Here is a 27,001-nt window from a genome sequence, read left to right as displayed (position 1 = left end):
ACGCCGACGCAGACGCCGACGCCAAGGTGATGACAATAGCTCATAATTTTTTTTCAAAAAATAGATGAGCTTAAAATCTTATCTCACTGTAAAAGTAGTTTTCTTTGAAAACATCTTCTTTCTATAAGAAAGAACTTTCAATGAGAAAGGTGTTGAAACAATTATATTATTTTACCATCTTAGTGGGAGAACAGTGTCTTTTATCAACATAAACACAGATAAAGTCATATTTCTCCCTATCTAATTACCCATTAGCACAATTGTTTGTGTTTCCTGTTGATATGAACCAGATACATTAATTCCTTTACAAGGTAAGGGCTTCATATTTTATTTTTTACCTTGAAAAAGGGGCACAACTGGCTTGTGTTAAAATGATTTAAGTGCACTTAAATCCTTTTGGCACATGTATTACCTCTAAATATGTATGAAAACATATTGTGCCAAAAAGACATAAGTGATATTAAAGCTTTCTTGCAGTCATGAAAAGGATATAAAGCATTCTGGCATACAAGGGATTTGTCGATAAGCACTTAGTGCACCTTGGTTCTGTCGGATATACTATGTTGTATACAAGATATGATTCCAGGGAATACCGGTAGTGAAAATTGAAGAGTATTTGAATAGCTTTCTAAACTTGCAAAAAAGTGATTTTTGATTTTGTAAGTGCACTTACCACGTTCTGGCTCTAACCCTGCGATTTGTGCACAAATATTTCAAATCCATTAACATATAACAAAGTTATGGTTGAAAAAGTAAAGTTTACACTGGCAGGCAGAAGTTCAGTGCAACTGTGATATGCCACCCTCTTTGAAAGGGGGCATTAAAATAATATTTATGTGTATTACAATAACTAACACGCAAAGGATACAAACAAGTAAAATGAACTATCATGAATAACATAGCAGTCAAAGGGGAGTAACTGTGTCAATCCTATATCAATCCTCAATATAAATAAGAGTTGTCTATAGATTATTTCTATAGATTTATTCAATTTGAACTGTGCTTCACTCACTTTCTCATCATTTAAAAGCACACAACATTTAAAAACACACAACATGTCGTAATGAAAAGGTATTGTTGAAATTGTATCAGGATATGAATGCCTACTGTAAATAGCACATTATGTACAATAAATTGCAATACATCCACTGTAGGTTTCCACATAGTTTTGTTATACCAAGTCTTAAAATGTATCTGTATACACATGTTGCTTGCATGAAGCATTGGACTTTTGATACATGTAGTATACTTTGTGAAACATAATCAAGTAATGCACTGCTAGGGACCGGGAAATTTAAAATAATATGTTTATGTCCAAAATAAAAGTTAAATATCTGATGTTTATGTCCAAAATATAAGTTAAATATCTGCTGTATCCATATATAACAACATGATCCATAAGGACTATTACATATGTTTAATACATGATAATAAAAATATTAATTAACATGGAGTGTTATTCTAAATTGATTATAGAATAAACATGAATTTATATATGTATAAAAAGGCAACATTGGAATGTCAAATACAAAAGGATATGTATTTAAAATATGCTCAGTAACATGTGACCAAGATAAACCCAATAGCAATGTCAAAAGTATGACTACAAACACATATTTCTATAACAGAAAGACAAGAATAAACTAGTTGAATCAAAACAAATGCGAATGTTTATTTAAACCACATGCTGATCTACAAGAATTTTATGCTAAAAAAGAAATTTTCGCCCCTCTATATAAGCAGGTTTATATGTTCTTAATGACTTTAAGATAGGTCCATTAAAATGAAGGTGTCACTAGTACAACTTTACATAAATTCTGACTCTCCAGGGTCAATTGCATGCATTTAAGAGAAAAAATCCCAGGCCATTTAAGACAACAATGCATATTGAAACTATAAACATCTTCAAAACTCTTTATAAACATCTATATCTCACTTATAATCGCTATCCTATGGTAGATCAGCTATAAGGAACACTAATCCAGCAATCACATTGCAGACTGGTTATCATACATAAAAGACAAAATAAATCACTTCTAGTTATAATGCTATTAGTAAATGTATTATATGTCCAACACATTTGCTCGATTGGTATTAAAGATCTAATAAGTATTTTTTTAAATCTCAGTACCTCTATTAGAAACGAAAAATGTATGCTATATGGTGAAATTCAAACTACAATTTGTATCAGTATAATATAACTAAGTTAGGTACAGCAGTCCTTATTATTTTTCCTAAAACACCTTACAAAAATAATCATTAATGACCATGAACAATAGACAAAAGAATGTATATAATAGAACACTGCAATTCTCTTGGATAATACATATAAAATCACAGGAATTAAAGATCAAGGAAGTAATCATAACTGAAAACCCCGAAAGGTGCATCAGTACCTTTGTGCACAAGGTAGACAAGCCCTTCCAGGTTTTCAAGAAACAAAATGATCCAAAAATTGTATGCAATACTTTTTAAACACTCCCCAATATGCAACTAAAAAGCATGAGAATGTTGAAACTGCTAAAAAAATATAATATTAACTGCATTCTAGCACAGAATCCTGCTAACGAGTTGCAGAACAAAATATTATCTTTAAAACATGCAAGAAAAAATGAAACTGAAGAAAATTTTGATTGCATAATTTGAAAAATGATAAAACATTAAATAAACTCATACATAGACTATAAATAACCAAACTACATGTATTACATCCACATATAACAAATTTCAAACACTGTAAACATTGTTCAATACACAGTGACAAATAACTATGTACAATGAGGGAAATATACAATTAAAAGTAATAAAATAATGTACATATTTTTGGTTCAAATATAAAAAAACATTTGATGAAGCAAACCACATCTGAATCTTAACCTGAACCCAAGCTTCCTGAAAAAAGAAAACATAAACTCCCTATTTTGCATTACATCATTGTTCAAAAGCTTGGGCCAGTATTCCAAAAAGCTCTTAAGGGACATCTCAATTTCAGTTGTTCTTGACCAAAATTCAGATATTTTTTTTCTCTTTAAATCCAATATTTTCTAGTTACAAAATGCAAAAATGTTAAAAACAATTGTAACCATGTTTTCTTGTTTCAAACATTCTTTATGTAAGAATGTACAAAGACATAAAAACAAATTAGCCAGATACTCAATGAATTATATGAATTAAAGACATTTTTTTAGTTTTTCCTACTGGGCTTTGTAAATACAAGCCTAGACGCAGCCATTAGAAGCACTTCATTTGCAAATATGCTGAAATACTGCATATAAATTGCTTTTAACCCTTTACCACTTAGATAAGTATTTTGACATTTTTGTAGTCCCTTACAAAATTAAATTTAATTTAAGACCTTTCTTACTAGATTCAAGTTTTAAAGGCTTCATTTGCAACTTTTAAATACTGATGATCAGCAAAGAGCATAAAACCTGAACTGACTGCAAATTACTCGTAGGCTGTTCTGGTGTTATGCTGTTTGCACATAGCCATTTTTACTTTGCCTCTGAGTGGGAAAGAGTTAACAGATGATTTTACACATTTTTAGCACATTTATTTTCAATATCTCAATTACTGTAATTTATGTTCCTTATATCTTTCAAAATAATTGTCATTTTGTGAAGAGGTTTTCAACACTTTTAGACAATACCTTAAATTTTGATCCAAGTTTTAGGAAATATCCTCAGACTAATTTAAAAGCCTTACATGTTATGGCTTAACTGGAAGTGAAGGTGGTTTTCACAGGTTTTCTATTACCTTTTGTTTTCAATCTTGCTGGAATGTAACAGTATAAAATTGGGTAAATGATTCAGTAGACAGTTACATGTCATTCGTGAATGACTGTTACAGTCAATACCATCCATAATATAAAATATTAATACGGGTCCTGGGCCAGAATTCTTAAGTCTTAGAATGAGTTGGTGAAAACAAGCCCAGGTGATGATCATAATTTCATTATTTACACCTTATTGTGTAATTGCAAATAAATATATATCATTATAAAATAACACAATAAAACTTATAAAGATGGAAATTTCAGGACTTCATGCCATAATGCATAAGGCACTTTTTATACTGGATACACCATCACATGATACATAAAACCGACAACATTGTGTAATTATATAGAACAGTATTAATCCTGTGAACATGTATGTTCCACCAGTGCAGGCAACAGAAAGAACTTTAAAATGCAAAAGCCATACTAAAGGGCGCACAAAGTGCTGAATCAAACAACAGGAACATGTTATGAAAAGAGATAAGATGCATTTATGCATAAACTAATAGGAGTGATAATATAACAAAATAATAAGTAGTAAACTTAAAAGCTAGTTATGAGCTTTGATCGAATATGTTCTCAAGACACACTTTAAAGGAATGAAGCAGGAATGTTCACCTATTGTATCTTTAAGAGGTTAAACAAGATTTATTTGTTGCTTCAAAACCATGCAACCAAGTTTATTCAAGTAAAAACTTCAATCTGAGCTTAAAAATGTAATAGTTAAGAAATTTATTGAAGAACTTTTTGCATAGTGGATGCTGAAATCTGTGTTTAAAAAAAGCAACAACTTCACATGTTTGAAACAATGGTAATACTAATCATGGAATATAACAATACAACACAAGTATAGTCAACATAGTGAAATTACCACACGCATGTTCTATGGAAAAGATAAAGGAAACTTAAAGCTTCTTTGATTGTTTTAGAATTAGTATTAAACCACACAACCAGTATAGAAGTTTTAGTTTCACTCATCATGGAACAATGTGTTTTATCATTCTTTTTCAAACTGCACTACTAATATACAAATCTATGGTATGTAATGCTGGGCATTCATGCTGGACTGATTTCTTATTATTGTGTTTTAAGCATAATATTATTTTGCAATTGTAAAATGATATTCAAAATCTAAGCAAGTGTGATTTCAGTAAATGTTCTGGCAAGATTCTATAGCATTTGAATAAATATACTTCAGAATAAAAACTTACCATACATGAATATAGTAAAAGGAAAAGTCACTTTAAGCAAAGTATTCAACAGATGCAGCAGTTAAACATGCACCGAACACAAATGTACAATTTACTTAAAATAAGGTACTTGAAAAAGTTTACTGATGTTCAAATAAATAAAAAGTTGATCATCAGAACTACTTCCTGCTTAAATTGGTTTCATGAAAGGGCCCTTCTGTGCATTGGATACATAAATATGTAGGGCGACATAAATATGGGTATTAAAATCCATTAATGTACATGTGCAATTATCAAAGTATAGTTGAGGGAGTTGAAATCAATGTATAGTATCTTTGTTTTTATATTCCTTTTCCAGATACAATAGGCACATGCTCAACCGACATTTATCCAAATGTATGAACATTTGAGCAGTAAACACCTCTAACAAGTTTGTTTTATTTAACAATCAGATGTTATTATGAATGTTATTTTGTCAATAGTTCAAATGGCTTCGTACTTTCAGTTTATATTGTTCTGCCATTTAACTTAACATAATGAGTGACCATAGAACCCACTTCAATGTTGCCTGTGTTTTTTTTTTTCAATGGATCAAAGCCACACACATTTAACCACATGTTAACTACTTATGAACAAAAATATAAATGGTCATTATACAAAAATTTGTTGATATTCTCAATTCATATAAAGTATACAGAGCAAAATTACAAAAGAAATACTAGGCTAATTTTCAACTACTTAAAATATTCACATGCTATTTTTAAACATGCTAAGTAATGTTCAAATTATGCACAACCAAAAGTAAATAATGAATTTTCATTCCACTTAAATATATACTTCTAATCTAACATTGACAATGTATTTCTTCAATCATACATATGATTTTTTGTATTATTATAATAATTGTAAATGGAATGTAACGAACATGTTTTCAGGCGAAAAAAATGCAATTAAATATAAATATTGAAATTAAATCTATGTAATATATCAAACAAAAGTGAAAAGCTTAAAAGTCTGAATTAAACAACTGAAGAACATATCTATCTGGAAGTAGTTTCTTCATTAAATATACATTTTGAAACATCCAAGTCATTCAATTACCCAGATAATAACATCAAAGTGCCTGTTGTGGTTTAAACATAAGTATGAGGAAATAAAAAGACAAAAGAAACATTAAATTTGAACAAGCTTAACAATGTACTGGGAGATCACATATTGCTTAAGTGAGGCCTCTATTAGAACTGTGCATGAAACACAGCTAACATGTGGTATGCTAATTACCAGGTACCATTCAGATACTCTTAAAAGAAGTTGTACAAATCTATATGGCGTACCAGTAAGTTCCATTTGCTTTAATGAATTGCAGTATACCATTGAAATGCTCTTAGAAGATGTTGTAAAAATGGTATTCCTCTTACAGGTCAATTCCATGTGCATGAACACATTATCTGTAATTCAGCTGCAGTCAGAAAAACTAGGAGCCGTGCTCTGTGAAAAGGGTGTTTAATGCATGTGCATAGACACTTTCCACCTTAACATAACTTTTGCTAAGAAGAGAATTTCTTTCAACGAAAAATAACATAAAAGCGGAAAGTGTCATCCCTGATAAGCCTGTACGGACTGCACAGGCTAATCTGAGACTACACTTTACGCACATGCATTAAACCCCCTTTTCACAGAGCACGGCTCATATGTTATCAGCTCAATCACTGTACAACTTCATGGAACTTGTTAAGTCATGACCCTAGTCAACTGGCAAACATTGTGTTTGTTCGAACAAATAATATAAACGTTGAATTAGTCTGGAAGGATGGTGAAAGTGATGAATGGTTACCTGCTTTAATCAAGCAGGATTGAGGAATAAATTTGCCCTTCCCAAGTCCATAGGAGCAAACTGCACAGTTCATAGTTGATTTGATTATAACTCTCTTTCCTAATCCATAGGCTTATATTCCCCTTCAGCGGACACCATGTAGTTGTTGAAAAAGTCCTGAAGGTAAGCAAAGGTGGGTCTGGTTTCGGGGGATCGGTTCCAGCACTTGAGCATGTGCTCGTAGTAGGGGTCAGGACAGGCAACGGGACCACCTGTAGGACGGGGCATGCGGAAGCCCTTCTCGACCCGGTTTAGCACCTCATGACCGTTCATACCTGGGGACGATAGGAGTTATTATTCAACATGAAACATTGCGGTAATTCATGGGCTGAGTAAAAACCATGGCATTTGCTAAATTATGTGCGCACTAGGCAAGTTTTCCAATATGAAAGTGGAGTCACCATAAGTATGTAACATAACTCTGCTTAAAATTACATTAGACAAATAAGCAAGAATCAGTAAGTTATGGACTCTCCATTCAATCAAGCTAAAATAAACAAAGAAATCCATTGAATTGATATCCCCACCGAAGAATTAATTTTGTGACAGTTGGAACGACCGACAGACAACGCCAATTCTATATCCCTCCGCTTTTGGCGGGTGATAATAAGTATAAACTAAAACAAAGAAACAAATGTTTGATTGACTTGCCTGGATAAGGTACACGGCCAAAGGTGATTAACTCATACAGTAGAACACCATATGACCAGACATCTGACTTGATACTGAACTTGCGATCAAATGCAGCCTCGGGAGCAGTCCATTTGATAGGAAACTTAGTGTCTGAAAAGAAATTATAAACTTAAGTGTCTAGAAACAAATGTTCATCAATCTTCTTTGAAGATGCAGACCATTTTATAGACAGATCTGACTTTGCCTTCATTACTTTAAAGACCGTCCCAGCTACAGATTTTATTTCAATAAATAGAATTGATAGAAAACCATACACAATCCACTCCCTTGTAAAATTATAATATATAAATGAATGGTAAACATTTGATATGTAAGTATGAATTGGATGTCTCGCCTGAAAAGAACATTTCCGTGGCACTTAATTTTATGGTAAATTTGATGTTTGAAAATCAATGTAAAATAATTTATAAACAAGAGCACCGCATAGCGGGTGCCAACGCTCGGCTGCGGGTGCAGTTTTGAACAAGAGCACCGCCTTGCGGGTGCAGACCGCTCATCTATTTTCTTTTTAAAGGTGAAGGGACTCTTATTTTCAATCACAAAGGAGGGAGGGGTGGAGTGAAGAGCGGTGCATTGTGTGGGGGTGTGGACATTTATTACATTTTCTTCCAAAAATGCGAAAAAAAGGAAAAAAAAAATCGGGGGTGGGGGGGGGGGGGGGGGGGAGGGTGGGGGGGGTGGGGGGGGGGGGGGGGGATTCTTGGGTGCGATGGTTGGACGGTATTTCAAACATAAAATAATAAAAATAAATATTTGTGTTTTTTAACCGTTTCATAAAAAAAAATGGGGGGGGGTGAGGTGGGGGGGGTATAGTGTGAGGGTGTGGTGGTAATTTGTGAGATGATCTTAAAAAAAAAAAAAAAAAAAAATAGGGGGGGGGTCGGGTGGGGGGGAGGGGGGGTGGGGGGGGGGATTCTTGGGTGCGATGGTTGGACGGTATTTCAAACATAAAATAATCAAAATAAATAGTTTTGTTTTTTAACCGTTTAAAAAAAAAATTGGGGAGGGGGTGGGGTGGGGGGGGTATAGTGTGAGGGTGTGGTGGTCATTTGTGAGATGATCTTAAAAAAAAAAAAAAAAAAAAAAAAAAAAAATAGGGGGGGGGGGGGGGGAGGGGGGGTTGGGGGGGGGGCACGGGCGATGGTTTGGGTGGAGTCTATTGTGGTATGTCAGGTAAGAGTAGTTTTGTCAAAGTATCAATCAAATCTAATCATAAATAAAGAAGTTATGGCAATTTTAGAGAAATTTAATAATTTGACCTTGAGAGTCAAGGTCATTCAAAGGTCAAGGTAAAATTCAACTTGCCAGGTACAGTAACCTCATGATAGCATGAAAGTATTTGAAGTTTGAAAGCAATAGCCTTGATACTTAAGAAGTAAAGTGGATCGAAACACAAAATTTAACCATATATTCAAAGTTACTAAGTCAAAAAAGGGCCATAATTCCGTAAAAATGACATCCAGAGTTATGCAACTTGTCCTTTTACTGTACCCTTATGATAGTTTGCGAGTGTTCCAAGTATGATAGCAATATCTATGATACTTTAGGGGTAAAGTGGACCAAAACACAAAACTTAACCAAACTTTCAATTTTCTAAGTATAAAGGGCCCATAATTCCGTCCAAATGCCAGTCAGAGTTACATAACTTTGCCTGCACAGTCCCCTTACGGTAGTTAGTTAGTGTTGCAAGTATGAAAGCAATAGCTTTGATACTTAAAGAATAAAATGGACCTTAACACAAAACTTAACCAAAATTTTCAATTTTCTAAGTATAAAAAGGGCACATAATTCTATCAAAATGCACGCCAGAGTTATCTAACTTTGCGTGCCCAGTCCCCTCATGATAGTAAGTAAGTGTACCAAGTTTGAATGCAATAGCATTGATACTTTCTGAAAAAAGTGGACCTAAACGCAAAACTTAACCAAAATTTTCAATTTTCTAAGTATAAAAAGGGCACATAATTCAGTCAAAATGCACGCCAGAGTTATCTAACTTTGCCTGCCCAGTCCCCTCATGATAGTTAGTAAGTGTACCAAGTTTGAATGCAATAGCATTGATACTTTCTGAGAAAAGTGGACCTAAACGCAAAACTTAACCGGACGCCGACGCCGACGCCAAGGTGATGACAATAGCTCATAATTTTTTTTCAAAAAATAGATGAGCTAATAAATGAAAGGTTGTCAGAATACTTATTTTTTGTATATTAGAGGTCACAGTGACCTTGACCTTTGACCTAGTGACCCAAAAATGGATGTGGCGTGTAGAACTCATCAAGGTGCAGCTACATATGAAGTTTCAAAGTTGTAGGTGGAAGCACTTTGATTTTAGAGCCAATGTAAAGGTTTTAGCATGAGGCAGACGGCTGATGTCGGACGAGCTGGCTATGACAATAGCTCGGGTTTTCTCTGAAAACAGCCTTGCTAAAAATAGGAATAGGAAACTAAGCACCTTAAAAAGAATTATTATTTCCAAGACAATTAACTAATAATTATTGTTTTAATAGAAAATTTAATGTATTTTTTTTCTTGTTCAAGAAAAAAGTTTAAAAATATTATTGTTCAAATCATAAACAAGTTTCTGTGCACACCCAGTATGTATCGATGAAACTACTCAAATCATAATCCGTGGTTTCTGACATAAAACATGAAATAAGAATAAAATAATTTTAAAATACATTTTTTTTATAAAACAAATTATTATCTCACTTTCATGTGCCTCATAGATATCTTCCTGAATGATTCGAGCAAGACCGAAGTCTGCGACCTTGACCTCATTGTGTTCCCCAACCAGAATATTGGCTGCACGAAGGTCGCGGTGTACAAAGTTCTCGGCCTCCAAATATGCCATGCCATCAGCGATCTGGAAATGAACCAAATGTTTGCAAAAAATACGAAGGATATTGAATATTCTTTAAACTTAACCCTGCTAGCTCCTTTGGTTGAGCACTTTTTTGTCAACCCAGGCCACTTTGACTTGTGTAGTGAGGAATCTGGAATGCTGGACTGTCAATCCCAGGATACAAAAGTCAGGGCTTTCTTAACAACTCCATTTATCTTAAAAATTATTTAAATTTTCTTCCAATTCTTTATCACAGGCCTTTTTTGCCTGATTGTATAGTCCCTATGCTGCCATATTGCAAATTGCAAAGTGTTGAATTCCAAATTCCCAATTGATTGCATTACTTTCAGATGTTTGGAAAAAGTGCCTATAAGTAACATAATAATGAGTTTGAAGTCATAATTTCAATTAAACTGATATCTTTATGTTCTGTATAATTAAGTTTTGTGAAAGTTTAATCAATAATTATTCAAAAGTTATATATCAAGCAATTAAAACTATTTTGCAACTTAAAGTAAATATGATGCTATAATTTCGTAATTCACAGGTATTCCAAAATGGTGAGAAAAATCCAGGCAGCAGCAGATATTAGCAATTCAGGTATTAAAATGAGAAGGCTATCAAGACGAGACAAGAGGCATGGGGTTGTCAAAATATCGAACATTGCATGCTTAGAATAATACCAATTATCACATAAGAAAAGGTACTCGGTAATAAATATATGTGAGTTTGAATGAAAAGTTAAAGGAAAAGGCAAATGCAAAGCTCCCAGTCAAGCACATCTGAATGCCTTTATTATAAAGTACATGTCACCATAATTATATATAAATACAGACAATGTTATGGCTTTCATCACGTTTAAATCTTATGACCTTGAATGAACAATAGTCGAGTGCTAAAAACATCCATTCTGTTCCAATTTTAGCATAATAACAGGAAGATTATAAAATAATAACTTCCTTAGTATCTATATACATCCTTTGCATCTATAAATGAATACAATTGAATGAAAACATGATTACAATATTTTAAGTTGTTAAAAAACAAGAGGGCCATGGGCTCAAAGGTGCTCACCTAAGACCCCTAGGAACTTTACTATTCTGACGTGGAGTTAAGAATAATAAAAGTAAAAGGTACTTTATGAAACATATATATATATTCCAAGGCACATATTTATTTTCGTTAGAACAAATGTTTTGACCAAGTTTTAGGAAGATTGGCAAAACATTCAACTTCAAGATTGTTAGCAAGCTTTTGTTTAATTGACCTTGTGACCAAGTTTTTGACCTCATGTAGCCCAGTTTCAAACTCAACCAAAATGACCGAATTTCATCCAGATTGGAAAATAAATCAGGCCAATAAAACTAGGTATCACTATAGATATATAAGGAAAACTACCATGCCCCCTGGCAGCCCTGTTTGCAAACAGACCTTAAACATTTTCATACTAAGTCAAAATATCATTCAAATAAATGTTCTGAACAATTTTTATAACGATTGAACTTAAAATGTACTTAGCAATATACTGAAGACTTCCCCACCCCACAACGACAAGGTGTTTCCACGAACCACAACTTGGCGAACTCAGCCAAGCTATCATTAGAACAAATGTTCTGATCGAGTTTCATGAAGATTCTTCTAAAAGTTGACTTCTTGCGTGTTCAATAGATTTCACTATAGCCATTTAAGGAAAATTGCCCAGCCCTTTACAGACCATGTTTTTTTACGAAACAAACCCATTTTTGATCCAGACATAAGCTATCATTAGAACAAATGTTCTGACCAAGTTTCATGAGGGTTGGACTAAAGTGCTTCACTTTAGCCGTATAAAGAAAACTGCCCTATCCCCAGGCAGCCATGTTTTTTGAGACATGGAACAATTTCGCACTGAACAAACATTATTATTTAATTTATAAATTTTAACATCAAAACCTACAAGAACAAAAAACTGTCGGAGACGGGTGATGCTCCCCAAAGTTTTTTTTGTCACAATATTGCACTATATATTCAGATAAAAGTAAACATCTTGAGGGCACAGTAGTTGGGGGGGACAAGATTTTTTTAAAGAAAATTTCAAAGGGCCATAACTCTGTAAAAATCATCTGACCAGAACTCGCTGATAATATGCACATCTCCTCTTGTTAGTGAAGCTTCCCATAAAGTTTCATTGAATTCCAGTCATTAGTTGCTGAGAAATAGCCCGGACAAGAATTGCACTATATGTATGTAGTTAATGGAAAATTTCAAAGGGCCATAACTCTGTGAAAAATCATCCGACCAGAACCCTCTGATAATATGCACATCTCCTCTTGGTAGTGAAGCTTCCCATAAAGTTTCATTGAATTCCGGTCATTAGTTGCTGAGAAATAGCCCGGACAAGAATTGCACTATATGTACAGTTAATGGAAAATTTCAAAGGGCCATAACGCTGTGAAAAATCATCCGACCAGAACCCGCTGATAATATGCACATCTCCTCTTGGTAGTGAAGCTTCCCATAAAGTTTAATTTAATTCCGGTCATTAGTTGCTGAGAAATAGCCCGGACATAAATTGTGCACGGACGGACACACGGACAGACGGACTGACGGACAGACGAAGCGGCGACTATATGCCCCCCCCAAAATAAATTTTGGGGGAACATAATAAATCTGAAGTAAACCTATTGCGCTGCTTTGAAGCCATAAATTTGACCTTTGACCTTGAAGGATGACCTTGACCTTTCACCCCTCAAAACGTGCAGCTCCATGAGATACACATGCATGCCAAATATCAAGTTGCTATCTTCAATATTTAAAAAGTTATGACGAAACTTTAACTAAGGTTAAAGTTTTAGGAAAGAAAAATACAATAATATTTGACCTTTGACCTTGAAGAATGACCATGACCTTGACTATCCGGGCTCTCGCTAGGATTTTAAAACAGGAGTCCATGGACTCCTTCCTTGGAAAAAGTAGGAGTCCAAAACGAAAAAGTAGGAGTCCAAAAGGAAAAAGTAGGAGTCCAGTTGCATTTTGCACACATCTTCAAATTTTCAGCAAAATATACATAATTTTCTTATTGGTTTTATTATTAAAAACCCACATTACACTAGTCCTTACTTGAATGTCTAGTTTTAATCAGTGGTCATGATACAATTAACATAACACATTTTTTATCAAATGCCAAATTCGACAATCGGCAGAAAGATGTAATATTAGCCTCATAGAACTAATTATTTAATTACCACTCTTTACTTCAAATATGGTAAATATTCGGTAGAAAGATAAAAAGTGGTCAGCTTAGAAATATTTACTTACGGGTATTGTCACGATGTTTTTTCATTTGCTAATCTCTTCATACAATTTAGCGTCCGGTCGCTATTTTGTAGGCAGACGACAATATTAACTGTGTATTCAATGTATACAGTGTCTGCCCATGAATCATGAATGACCCAATATTATCCGATAGCTCCACCCATTCTCACTTTTATTTGACAACGTCATTTCATGTGTAAGCGAGCTTGATATTGATTGGCCCAGGTAGCATGCACCCTTCCATAACAAAAAAGTCACGCGTGGTCGCTTACTATGGTGCAGACCGGGTTTTGCTTTTTGTTTGAATGCTTACGCTGACAATAAAACCAAATTGAAAACCAGTCCAGATTCGAATGGCGGACAATTTCGGCACATTTCAGCTGCTTGATATGAAGCAATTTTAGATATTTTTATTGCAAAAAAACATGCGTACCAGGGAATCTCGATTGGTTTGGAACATGCGTCCTTTTTTAATTTATGCGTACAAATACGCATAATTAAGCGTTTCCGAGGGCCCTGACTATTCACCACTCAAAATGTGCAGCTCTGTGAGATACACATGCATGCCAAATATGAAGTTGCTATCTTCAATAATGCAGAAGTTATCAAACTTTAACCAAGGTTAAGGTTTTGGGACACACAAAATGAATGAATGAATGAATGACAGACAGACAGACAGGCCAAAAACAATAAACCCCTGATCTTTCAATCGGGGGGCATAAAAAAGCCCTGAGCTTTATCAGTCTCATACCTGTCCAGCCATGTCAGCAATAATATTAAATGTGATTGTCCTGCCCTCGTCCTTCCGAAGGTAATCTAGAAGTGCACCATTCACCATGAGCTCTGTGATGATCCAGATCGGCTCCGTCTTAGTGCAGACGGCCATCAACTGAACAAGCTTCTGGTGACGCAGATGATGCATGAGTTTGGCCTCCTCCAGGAAAGCTTCTGGTGTCATCTGACCAGGCTTGAGTGTCTTTACCGCAACATCTACTGTGTTACGCCATTTACCTACAGGGTATATTTTAAATGAATTATAGATGGAGTTCAGATTATTTTACACTGTCCAGCATTTATCTTAATGACTGTATACTTCAAAAGAATGTAACTTGAATTACCGTTATTACTCAAGTTTTCTGACACCCCCTTTTTTGGCCAAAATATTTATTTTTTGTGACTCTTCATTTTCGGACATTCGCGTTTTCGTCTATCATTAATGACTACAGCGCTATTTTACCAGATTTTGGCACTGTATTTGCTTATCTTGTGACACTTTGATCATGGGGGCTTACAAACAGATTAAGGTCATAAAACCTGGCAGATGCATGCCTGAGGGCAATTGACTATAACATTTGTGTAATTGGGTAAATAACCATGTATACCATTGGAAAACAATCGCTTTACTCAACAGCATTTTAAATGATATCTTCCTATTAAGGAAGCAGTATGTTTAATGTTTTTACTTTTTTGTTCTTCATCATTTCAGGCAAGAGTCAGCAAAGCTGTGAAGATGTTTTTATTTTAAAGTAGAGCCACTATTGTGTGTTGATTAATTGCTTTTATTTCAATATAATTATAATTTCGGACATTTAATTTGTGTTTCTTAATTTTCGGACACCTGAAATAATATTTTCCATATCTAAATTTTCGGACACAATTTTTTTTAATTATTTTTAAGTGTCCGAAAACTTGAGTAATTACAATTGTCCCGTGCCTTTCATTGGAAGGAAACGCGACAAGAATTGAAAATCAAGAGAAAATAATCTTAACGTTTAATGTCATAGCCTACAGTACAGAGAACATTGAAAAAAAACTTAGATGCATTTAGAACAAGCAAATTCGTTGAATTGATATCCCCCGCCAATATGCTTCTGGACACAAAAGTGTTATATTTGACAATCAAAAAAGCATTTTTTCAAGATACAAAGGGCCATAATTCTGTTATTAACAGATGATGTACAATGCTATTTGGCGTCATCATCCTCTTATCCAGATATATACTCATACCAAGTTTCAATGAAATCCGCAAAAGAACTTCCAAGATATGGCTCCAGACGGACGGAAAGAGGGACGGAAAGATGGAAGCACGGACAACGCCAAAACAATATCCCTCCGCCTATGGCGGAGGATAATACGTTCAACTCCAAATAAAAGGTTATTTTGTGTACCATATATATTTCTCAATTGATGCTCATCTTAGTCTATCTAATTTGGTTTATTTCCTGTGCAGATATGCCAAATAACAATTAAAATGCTGAAGATTCACCTTAGTTATTATTCCAAATATTTAACAAAATGAAACAAGACGCAAATGTTACCAGCAATCTCATTGGTTGATATAAGGGGTTGGAAATTACTCTTCAACCAAGCATGAGAGTATCATCTTGATTACATTAATACTGTTCTAAAACCAAGGACCAAAATTCTGTCTAGAGTCTCACCCGCCCACACGTCTCCGAAGCACCCGCTTCCAAGCTTCTTATTAAGTTTCACCGAGTTCCGTTCCACCTCCAGTTCACGGAACTGCACCATTGGTCGGATCTTCGGACAAGGGACTTCCAGTTTGCAACACAACCCATCAGCAGCATCTGAAATGTACAGGATTTATTTTTATTTTCTTTCTTTATTTTTTGTGTGTTAGTTGTTAAACCATCAGCTCATCATTAATGGCATTCCAGTTTGATGCACTTAGCTGCATTTTCTTTACAAGCATCTTGAAGATAGTGAACAAGGGCTATGAGCAGTCATAAACACTTTAACCCTTCACCACTTAGATACCTTTATTGACGCATTTGTAGTACCTCAGAAGTTACATTTAATGAAAGACCTTTCTTTATAGATTCAAATTTTAAAGGCTTCATTTCCAACCCTTAGATACTGATGAGCAGCAAACAGCGTTAAACCTGAACAGACTGCGAGTAACTCGCAGGCTGCTCTGGTTTTATGCTGTTTGCACCTAGCCATTTTCACTTTGCTTCTTATGGGGGAAAGGGTTAACTCATTCTGTCAACAGCACTTCCATAAATGATGCAAATTTCAACACTCAAACAAAACAGACTGTTAAAAAATTGTTTGTTGTTTGACATATTCTTCTTTAAGTTCAGAATTATCAATACACAAAACCACCATTAAATACAAACTTATTTATTTTCAACATGTTTTATAACCACATCTTATATCTGCATCCCTTTAAAATTTCCTTGTTGTTATGATCACAACATGTTGTCTTACCAACATCAACAGATGTTAATACTTGGGTTGTAAATAATACTTACCAGTACTTGATAATTGAACATCAGATCCAATATTTTCAATGGATTATAAATCTTTTTTGCAAATGATGTTTATAAGCTTACTTCAGTAATGATACCGTAAATCAGAACCAACATATTGTCTAAGCTTAATTAACTCACTTTGGTAATGTTAAATCAGATCCAATATATTGTCAAATCTTAATTAACTTACTCAGGTATAGATAAATCAGATCCAACATATTGTCTAAGCTTAATTAACTTACTTCGGTAATGAAAAATCAGATCCAACATATTATCGAATGTTCGTTTTGGACTGATGTAGAAGCCTCCGTTGTCAAGTCTTCTGATCCTATAGTGCTTCACACAGGCATCGTTTGACTTTGGGTCATGGTCTCTCACAGATAAGACGAAAGAGGCCCTATCTGAAAGCAACAACAATATTAGATGATGTTTAATTGATTCATTTTATAAAATTACAATTGGTAATATAAACAGACGTTTTGTTTTCATGTTATTTTACTGTAACATGGGAAATGGTTATGAACTGTGTCACAACAGTGAAGAGGAATTATAGTTTCAACTAATTCTTAATCTTTAATCCTTAACCAGTGGATCAGGAGCTCGAAGGTCAAATAATATGATTGGTCAGTATTTAAAGTAAACTTTCATATGAGAAGGGTCCCTTTATTTCATACATACATTTACAAGGTAATTGTTTGATAAAGGATACTACATGTATATGCCCATTCTACACTGACAATCAAAAAGATATATTATACATGTAGCAGATATTATAGTCTGGTTATGACTGGTATGTGCGCATCCTGACCTTGAAACAATGATACATATTACATAATAAAGTGAAGAAAAATAAAAGCTTTTTTTAAAATGACTATAAAAGTTAACAAAGTCACAAGATCACAATTATATCAGACATAAAACAAGAGCAGTGTTTGTGAAAACACAAGGCCCCCTACTGCACTTTCAATTCCCAAAGCAGCTATATCCCAATTTGAATCTCAACATCACAACAAAGTTACAGTTTATTGATTTTTTACAATGTTACAAGCCGTGGACAATATGTAATAGTGTTTCGGAAAAAAATCCGGATGCATTATTTTAAAGAGTCCAAGGCCCCTAACTTATCAAAAATAATTTGAAGCCATTGGTGTGGCCAGTTATGACACTTTCCACTTTTATGATAATTTTGTAAATATCCAGTTTAGGCAGAAAGTGTCGACCCTGATAAGCCTGCACAGATTGCACATGCATTAAGCCCCATTTTCTCAGAGGGCCGCTCATAAAGTGCCATACCTCCAGCCTCTCTGACCAGGAAGGTTCCAGTTGGGTTGCCAGGCAACAACAGTTGTTTGTCTGCCTCCTTCCTCTCAACACTGTACCACCAGCTGCAAGGAAGAAAACCAACATCATGCATCTGGCCAGGATTTGATGTTCAGTTATCATAAAAACTGGCAGAAGACATAGAGATTGTATAAGTTTTAAAGTGTTTTCTCTGTTGAATTTGCTTTGATAATTTAATATTTGGCAAGTTCCCAATGCTTGACAATTTGTCAAAAATTGTACATATGTTTGTATTGTGACGCTCATATGTATATATGATTGATTAAAGCTATACATGGGTCGCTGACACTGATGCCCCAATAACATGTGTTTAGACACAGACACATCAACTAGATATTCTAGAGTGGACAAAAAGATAAGGGGACGTAATTCAGCAAAAACTGGTAACAGTTAAAATTTATAATTATCTATGAATATAGGTCATTCAGCTGGGAAATTTTGAGCAAAGGTCGCCAAGCAGTTAAAGGAATTAAACGAAATAACAAAACTTTTGGACTATATATTACATAGTCATTAGTGGAAAAACATTTAAGGCTATAATTCATTCAATACAGGTCACAGCCATAATGGCTTTCTTACAATCATTTATACATTTAGGTCATTTAACTTTGATCCGTGGGATCCACCTTGTAGTCAAAGAAAAGTTGAAAACATGCAATTCTGTGACTATATATTCCACACTAGAACAACAAAGGCCAAATATTAAAAAAAAACACTTGCAGCAGAAATTCCTTTCTTAACAATCATCTACACATTTAGATTATTCAACTACAAAAGATTTAGCCAGATCTACCAGCAGTCAAAGAGCAGTTGAACACACAAGCTATGCAATTTGTGGACATACATGTTCATACAAATGACATGAAGCACACAGCTTAATGTCTTACTTCATGTGGAAAAAAAAACCAACTGAGATAAGAAAATACCTGAAAAGGTTGAAATGAACACCTGCTTATCCTAAGAAGGCTAGTACACAAAGTATGCTTAATTTACATGTAAACACTTTCAATATACATGCCTACATGTTCAATTATCATTCATTCAGTATTTTGGCCAGTTCAAGTTAATTATAATTGTTTAAAATGGTATGACTTATGCTCATATGAACAATTTCATATATTGATAATTGATTGATTGATAATTGATTGATCATTAGATTACTTCTATTAAACTTGTTTTCTCCTAAAAATAAAGTTATTTCCTACAAGGTTTTAGATTCATTCTTATCATATGCCATAAATATTCAGTTTAGATATACAAATGTACATAATACATGTAAAACACCGACGAAAACCTATCCAACTTGAGTTATCATTAACACTTAATGTGCAGACATTTACAATGTCATAAATCAGGAAGTATAAGTCGTAAAGATACATACAAGGGTGGGTAATTGTGATAACTCATGTGTTAACTGCGATCAATATCTTCTTTATGATATATGGCAGCTCATTGAACATGTTTTAACCTCTCTAGCAAAAGTGTTTCAATCTTCTCTCTTTAAACATAGTTACCAATTACAATATAACTGAAATGTTCCTAATTTTTTGAAGTATGAGATTGTTTCAACACTTAACAGTTTAACTTCATTTAGGTCTGGTATGACTTTTTGTACATAGTGCTATTAATCCAAAACATGGTAATTACATGTAACAATAAATGTGTTATTTTGTAATGTTTATAGAGAAATGTCAGTGCTGCACACATTTTATTTGCTAAAGTGTCCCAGTATTGTATAAGGATAATCAAACCAGAAAATACATCACTGTCTGAACTACATGTAATGTAAACCAGAAAATACATCACTGTCTGAACTACATGTAATGTAAACCAGAAAATACATCACTGTCTGAACTACATGTAATGTAAACCAGAAAATACATCACTGTCTGAACTACATGTAATGTAAACCAGAAAATACATCACTGTCTGAACTACATGTAATGTAAACCAGAAAATACATCACTGTCTGAACTACATGTAATGTAAACCAGAAAATACATCACTGTCTGAACTACATGTAATGTAAACCAGAAAATACATCACTGTCTGAACTACATGTAATGTAAACCAGAAAATACATCACTGTCTGAACTACATGTAATGTAAACCAGAAAATACATCACTGTCTGAACTACATGTAATGTAAACCAGAAAATACATCACTGTCTGAACTACATGTAATGTAAACCAGAAAATACATCACTGTCTGAACTACATGTAATGTAAACCAGAAAATACATCACTGTCTGAACTACATGTAATGTAAACCAGAAAATACATCACTGTCTGAACTACATGTAATGTAAACCAGAAAATACATCACTGTCTGAACTACATGTAATGTAAACCAGAAAATACATCACTGTCTGAACTACATGTAATGTAAACCAGAAAATACATCACTGTCTGAACTACATGTAATGTAAACTAAAAATTAAAGCCTTGTTTTCATACTGGACTACTTAACATGTTTGTTATGTCAATTACACCGCTGCCACATGTTTACAACTAATGAATTGATACAAAGAGCACCATGCATTCTGATATGCATGTTTTATCTGCTGTGACAGATGTCTGGTCTGAAGAATACAATGATCCACTTCAACAACTTGAAATTTTTGAACATAGTATGTGCTCAATCCACTGTTATTTCTAAACGTCACACTGAAGTTAAGAAGATGAATAGGCACACTTTAACTTACAGTATTGACTTATAGATGTTTGTTTATTACAATGAGACTAAGTCAGATGATAGTTTAAGAGTAGAAAAAGGTTCTGGTTGATCATTACAATTAATATAGATTTTTTTATTTTTAATGCATGGCGAGAAGATTAAAGTGAAGGGCAAGTGGATTGTCAGTCCTACACGCCCTGCAGGGTGAGTGGGTCTGGAAAAAATTGTCAAGGCCTGCTTTAAGACTTAACAGTTTTGTATGGTCTACTTAAAACAAAATCAGCTATTTTAAACTGCAACAGAAACAGTAAATTGTTGAAGCCGTTATTATTTTCTTAAACATCATTTTTTCCTAAGTTGTTGTGTTTGAGTCCAGTACATTTCAGCATGAAGAAGAGCAGATTGTAGACTGTAAAGACTAAAGAGTGTGACATACACTTTTACAGAGATGTAAAACCCTACAATCTGCCTCATCGGACCCAAACAATTTAAAAAAATTGATTGATATTCCTTTTGAACAAATGATTGAGCAAGTTTTATGATGATTGAGCAACCATGCCACTTCTTGAGGGTTAACAAATGTTCCCTATAACCAAACTGAGAAAAGTTCCACACCCCTCAGTAAGCTTTTTATTTCAATGTATCCTTTTTCGCATACGGCCAAGATATATAATAATACAAACAAACATCACTGTAAGAAACCAGTCTTCAACATTTCCTTCACATTACTATGAACAGGAAGAAAAATGCCATCAATGTATAATTGTATGTTCTAGTAATGTCATAACTGATGTCATTTGATACATTATTTCTTTTGCAACAATTCAAATGATTTAATAATCATGCTCATTTATGACACGGTTAGTTATCTATCAAAACATTCAGGCCAAATATCTATGTTTAACCACAAAGTTCCCTTTTTTCTGAAAATGGGTATAATCTAGAGATTCTCTTCATATTATGCTTCTTTAACGACTTCTAATTCACATTTAAATAAAATTTCTAAATACGTTCAACACTTCAATGCTGTGCAGGATAGTGAGGCAGCCCAGTGGAATCTAAAGAAGTAGGATGCACGGAATGCCGGCTAATTTAACTACCGTCATTCCCTACTGCCCAGAAAACATTTCCGAGCGGTTGGGCTGTGGCTAGTGTGAAGACACACAAAGCAATTGTAATTACAAAGATGGGAAAATAACTGGTAAAATCAGAAAAACACAATACTTACTCTTGCGACTGTGGAGAGTTATCGTCCTTGGTAACATAGTTACTGGGAATGTAGCCCCTCTTGCCCGTCCCAAGATGTGTGGCTACCCACCAATCTGAGTTTTGTCTGAAATTCATACAGAAATACAAACAGAAATTTCAGAGGAAAATTCAATGAAATAAACTGATAAATAATTGTTTGACATTAATAAAGAAATACAAACAACAATTTCAGAGTGAAGTTAACTGACATGTTCTGTTAAGTAATTGTCTGAAATTAATAAAGAAATACATAACAATTTCAGAAAGAAATTCAATGAAATATACTGTATATTGTGCTTAGACATGTGTATTAAGTTACACTTTAAATAAGTAAAGATTTAAATTATGAAAAATAAACAACCTTATAGAGGATATTTGTTGGATTCGGTGGATTATCGATTTTAATTCACGAGTGATCATAGAAAATAATATTTTCACGAGTGGCGCAGCCACGAGTGAAAATATACATTTTATATGATCACGAGTGAATTAAAATCGATAATCCACCGAACCCAACAAATTTTCTTTTTATTTTATGCTTTTTTTCACAGTTTATATACATTGTTAAAGAGTTTAACTAAAGAATTACGTTGGGAAAATGACGTCATTTCGTCCAAAAAATGACGTCATTTAACATAAACAGTGAAAATTATCGATAATTCTCACTGATAATTTTCATTGTTTGAAACAGTGAAATTATCAGTTTTAATTCACTGATATTTCTCTATAAACCACCGGAAAGTATAAAATAAATGTAATTAATTTTTAATTTCCGGATTAAAATGAACAAATTTAAAATTTATTATCTAAGGTTGTTTGTTTTTTATAGTTTTCAAAGACAATACATTTTCTTTCAAGAACCACTTACGCAGTTTCCTCATCTACTTCAAGCTTATCGCCTTTCTTGAAACTGAGATCATCATCATTTATGGCATCAAAATCGTACAGGGCCCGTACGATGAGTTTATCTGAAAAATAAATGAGCCGCGTTCTGAGAAAACTGAGAAAAAAAGCAGTCTGCACAGGCTAATCAGGGATGACACTTTCCGCCTAAACTTGATTTTCTGTAAGGAGGGACTTCCATGAAACTTAAAATACCATTAAAGCGGAGAGTGTCATCCCCGATTAGCCTGTGTGGACTGCACATGCTAATCTGGGACGACAGTTTACGCACATAAATTAAGCCCAGTTTTCTCAAAATGCGGCTCAAATGTTCTTATTTGTAAAAAATAATTGCACATTTACATGTATCAACCACGTAATCAAGCTTAAAAGCAACAATTTCTTTAAACAGTACATACAACTTTTCCAATATGAAGAATATACATCATACAAAAACAATACTTTAAGTACTTTTATTTGCAAACACTATTCATTCATTATAAAATGTCCTAAGCACTATGGGCCAGTCTGGCCATTTTCATGAAGATTGAGCAATAAATGTGGTGCACAGTGTTCACAAGGTAAATATTCATTACAAAAAAAAACAGACGACAAACAACAGAACAAGACATCACAAAATGTAATACAGATTTAATTTTCTAGAAATGTTAAACAAAAATCTATTATTGCAACTGTACCTTTAACTTTTGGTGTCGAAGGCAGAGGCCTTTGATCGACTAAAGAAACGTTGACATGTGCAGGAGAAACTGGAGACGATGGTCCGTCCAACACAGACAGAGAAGGCGGCAGATTCTTTGGCGGTTTCACAGGTTCACTGCTTAGACAATTCCCCATGGTGGTTGGCTAAACATTACACTGAAACACCAATCTGAATCTGTAACAAACATCCTTAGCAAAGGTACTGTCATATTCAATTGGACTATTAGAGGTGTCTCCGTTTATAATTGCTGTGAAACAATTAATAATCTTCATGTAACTTCTAAGTGTCTTTCATGTTGGCCCAGAAGTTAATGAGCTAAGATATTAATATTTTCATTTTAAGGTATACATATGTGCATAAAATAAATAAATCTATTTACATAACAGTACATGTAACTCTTTTAGTTATACTTAAGGAAAAGCATTTATATCTAAGCATAATGTATGCATTTACACTTCGCCAATGTCATAACTTTTTTAGCTTTCTGGAAGACTGGGATGATAAAAATTGCACTTGAGGACTTCTTGGTTATGTTATAAGGAACAATGCATGCTCCATTACATTGCCCATCTACATATACTTCCTTGTCCGGTAAAATAAAGAGATGATATGATAAATAGCACACAAGATGTGATACTACAATCATGGAGAGAGACATCGTTTGACATTGGTTGTATAGGTTTTAAAGCAGTATGGCATCTTTGGGAAATTTACTTCCAGTTTCTTTTCTTTATTAGCAAGAGTTGCATTTCAAATTTCTGTGACATCACTTTTGAAATCAAATACTCAAATATAAGTGAATACTTCAAAAGGACTGTATACAGGCTTAGCCAATCTATATATACAAAAAGAACTTGGCACAGGACAACTCAATACAAAATCTAGCTTGTCTATTTGCTTCATGCACTTTTCAGTCCTTGACTGTTGATTTAATATATATAACAATAAAGGTTAATAGAATCAGTAGGATAAGTAATGTACATGTTATGTGATTTAAAATGGTGACATAATGCAGCTTATTACAAGACACATAAGATAAAACATGACTTCTCCTTGATTTCTTCTGACTTCTCCTTCAATGCCTGTCAAGAGACGAGTCACATCTCACAATTACCGTGAGTCGAGCGGTAAAGGAAACAAGTAAAAGAATTTCTGAATTAATTCAAAGATTCCCGTTAAGTCCATGTCAAAATTGTTTATTTACAGTGTGTTTAACCACGCAAAGCAGATAGTTCCATACACACCAGCAAATCACATCCACTACATGCATTGTTCACCTGGTGTCCAAACGTCACATCCAAAAAGCGAGAGTACTCAATTGCAATAGGCATAAGGCCAATAAAACTTCGAAAACACTATTCACTGAACATTTTTATAGAAACTGAAATTAACTTAACTTTTTTATAACTTCTTTATACAATTTAACAAGTTTCTGTTTGATCTTTTTTTTTGCAACAATGACACCAAAAAGTGCTCCTGAATTGAAAAAAAAATGTTCGCAATTTGTTCAAATGAAATTTCGGCATATATGTAACTATTAAAAGATTTGATAAAATTAGCATCCAATCGGGACAGGGTTTATCCACTTAACATGTGTATATTGTTATGTCACCTTTTTTCACGACATGCGCACACAGATTGTTCCATGCAACATTTTCTAGCAATCGTGAAAAGGTAAATTAATTTTCTTTAAAATAAATCAAATACATGAAAGTGTTGTGTTTACACTAACACAGTGCCTCGGTCTGCAATTTATGTGCAAGTTTAGTGAAGGATACCAATAAAAATGAATGGAATATGCCTAAATTTGGATTATTTCAGTTGAAATAAGATTTTTTAATGCAATTATACTGTTTTTATCCTTATTTTTGTCGTGTCTGTACACTCATTATTTTCTACTTATTTTCAAACCTTGTAATGTTCGTAAAACCAAAAACTCATTCATGCATGTGATTTCAACTCGAGAGCCGTGTTCTGAATCTAAACAAAGTGATAGAAATTAGGCTATGCTCGAAATAAGAGAATCGTACAACATAACAGTAATTCACAGGCAAAATTTGGTTAGTATCATACTATCATAGTATCTGCCCTCCTTAAAGTATCGTGCCTTTAACAAAAAACCTTCACAAATATTGGAAAATATTTTTTTCATTTTTAAAAGTTGTAATTAAATGATGGTTATCCATGACTATTACAACGATCATTCTCATGCTTTCCGTTGGAAAGTAGGTAATGCTTATTCCAGCGTGATGCTATGATTTTTAATCACTTACACTCAATTATGTTAGTTTGTTTATGGATAAGTAGCTTTATTAAATGTTTTATATGCCGCTTATTTTTTAATTAAATGTAAAAATATTTTAGGAACAACATGAGCAAGAGTCCCATTTTTCCATTCATTAAATCACTATTTTTAAAACAAGCACATGCGCATTGTATCAAATCTTAGCAACCAATCAGAAGGTTCGATATTATGAGACAATTGTACATGAAACATATTACTACAGGGAGCTAAGTCTAGCCAGTATACTATTTTATCAAAACACTGCCGATTTAAATGCAGTTTTCGTTGTTAGTTCTTCTTGAATGCTCTGAGCTTTTATGAGTACATACATAAAGCTCAGCGTTCTTCCTGATTAAACCAAATTTAATGTAAAAAGAGTAACTCTCAAGTTTGTGCATAAAATCGAATTCAGTCAATCTAAAAATGCGTAACAAACACAATACCTGTTACCATCTACTGTAAAACCATTAAATTTCGCGTGGTACAAATTTTTGTGGATTTCGTTGGTCCGCGGAACCACGAATTCAAGTACCAACGATTATTATTACATTTATTGATAGATATTTGTTTTTGTTATAGTTACTTCACTTCAGTAGGTCACATTAGACTATATCTATCAGTTTTTCTTTTTTTATGCATCATCGTTAATGTACGTTTTATTAATCATGGTAAATAAATATAATAAATAGCATTACCAATTGTGGAGAAAAACACATGTCTTTTACGTGAGGTCCATGGAACCACGAATTCAAGTACCAACGATTATTTATACATTTTCGTTCTTATTTCCAATAATACACATACAAATATAGATTGACATCTAACAAACTTCACTTAAAAAAATTTGTATGTAATGTATTCATAAAGAAGGTCAATATTCTGATATACATGCTGTCTACAAATGTA

The 27,001-nt window shown here is 33.7% G+C and overlaps 1 protein-coding gene across 1 annotated transcript in view; it reads right to left on the bottom strand.

Moving 5' to 3' along the window:
- Positions 1–1,402: 1,402 nt before the first annotated feature.
- Positions 1,403–27,001, bottom strand: part of LOC127855267 (tyrosine-protein kinase SRK3-like) — a 37,098-nt gene continuing 11,499 nt past the window's right edge. The window contains exons 2-11 of the mRNA XM_052390716.1: positions 23,789–23,966; positions 23,077–23,176; positions 22,189–22,293; positions 18,236–18,327; positions 17,185–17,343; positions 16,109–16,255; positions 14,419–14,678; positions 10,241–10,394; positions 7,493–7,624; positions 1,403–7,116 (exon numbers count right to left, since the gene is read on the bottom strand). Coding sequence (XP_052246676.1) covers positions 6,902–7,116; positions 7,493–7,624; positions 10,241–10,394; positions 14,419–14,678; positions 16,109–16,255; positions 17,185–17,343; positions 18,236–18,327; positions 22,189–22,293; positions 23,077–23,176; positions 23,789–23,945 — 1,521 coding nt within the window. The 5' untranslated portion in view covers positions 23,946–23,966 and the 3' untranslated portion in view covers positions 1,403–6,901. The remainder of the gene's footprint in view (positions 7,117–7,492; positions 7,625–10,240; positions 10,395–14,418; positions 14,679–16,108; positions 16,256–17,184; positions 17,344–18,235; positions 18,328–22,188; positions 22,294–23,076; positions 23,177–23,788; positions 23,967–27,001) is intronic.

This window comes from Dreissena polymorpha, chromosome 13 (genome assembly GCF_020536995.1).
Source record: "Dreissena polymorpha isolate Duluth1 chromosome 13, UMN_Dpol_1.0, whole genome shotgun sequence".
In the NCBI taxonomy this organism is placed as follows: domain Eukaryota; kingdom Metazoa; phylum Mollusca; class Bivalvia; order Myida; family Dreissenidae; genus Dreissena; species Dreissena polymorpha.
The sequence above is the reverse complement of the archived record's forward strand: the minus strand, read 5'-3'. Positions and strand labels throughout refer to the sequence as shown.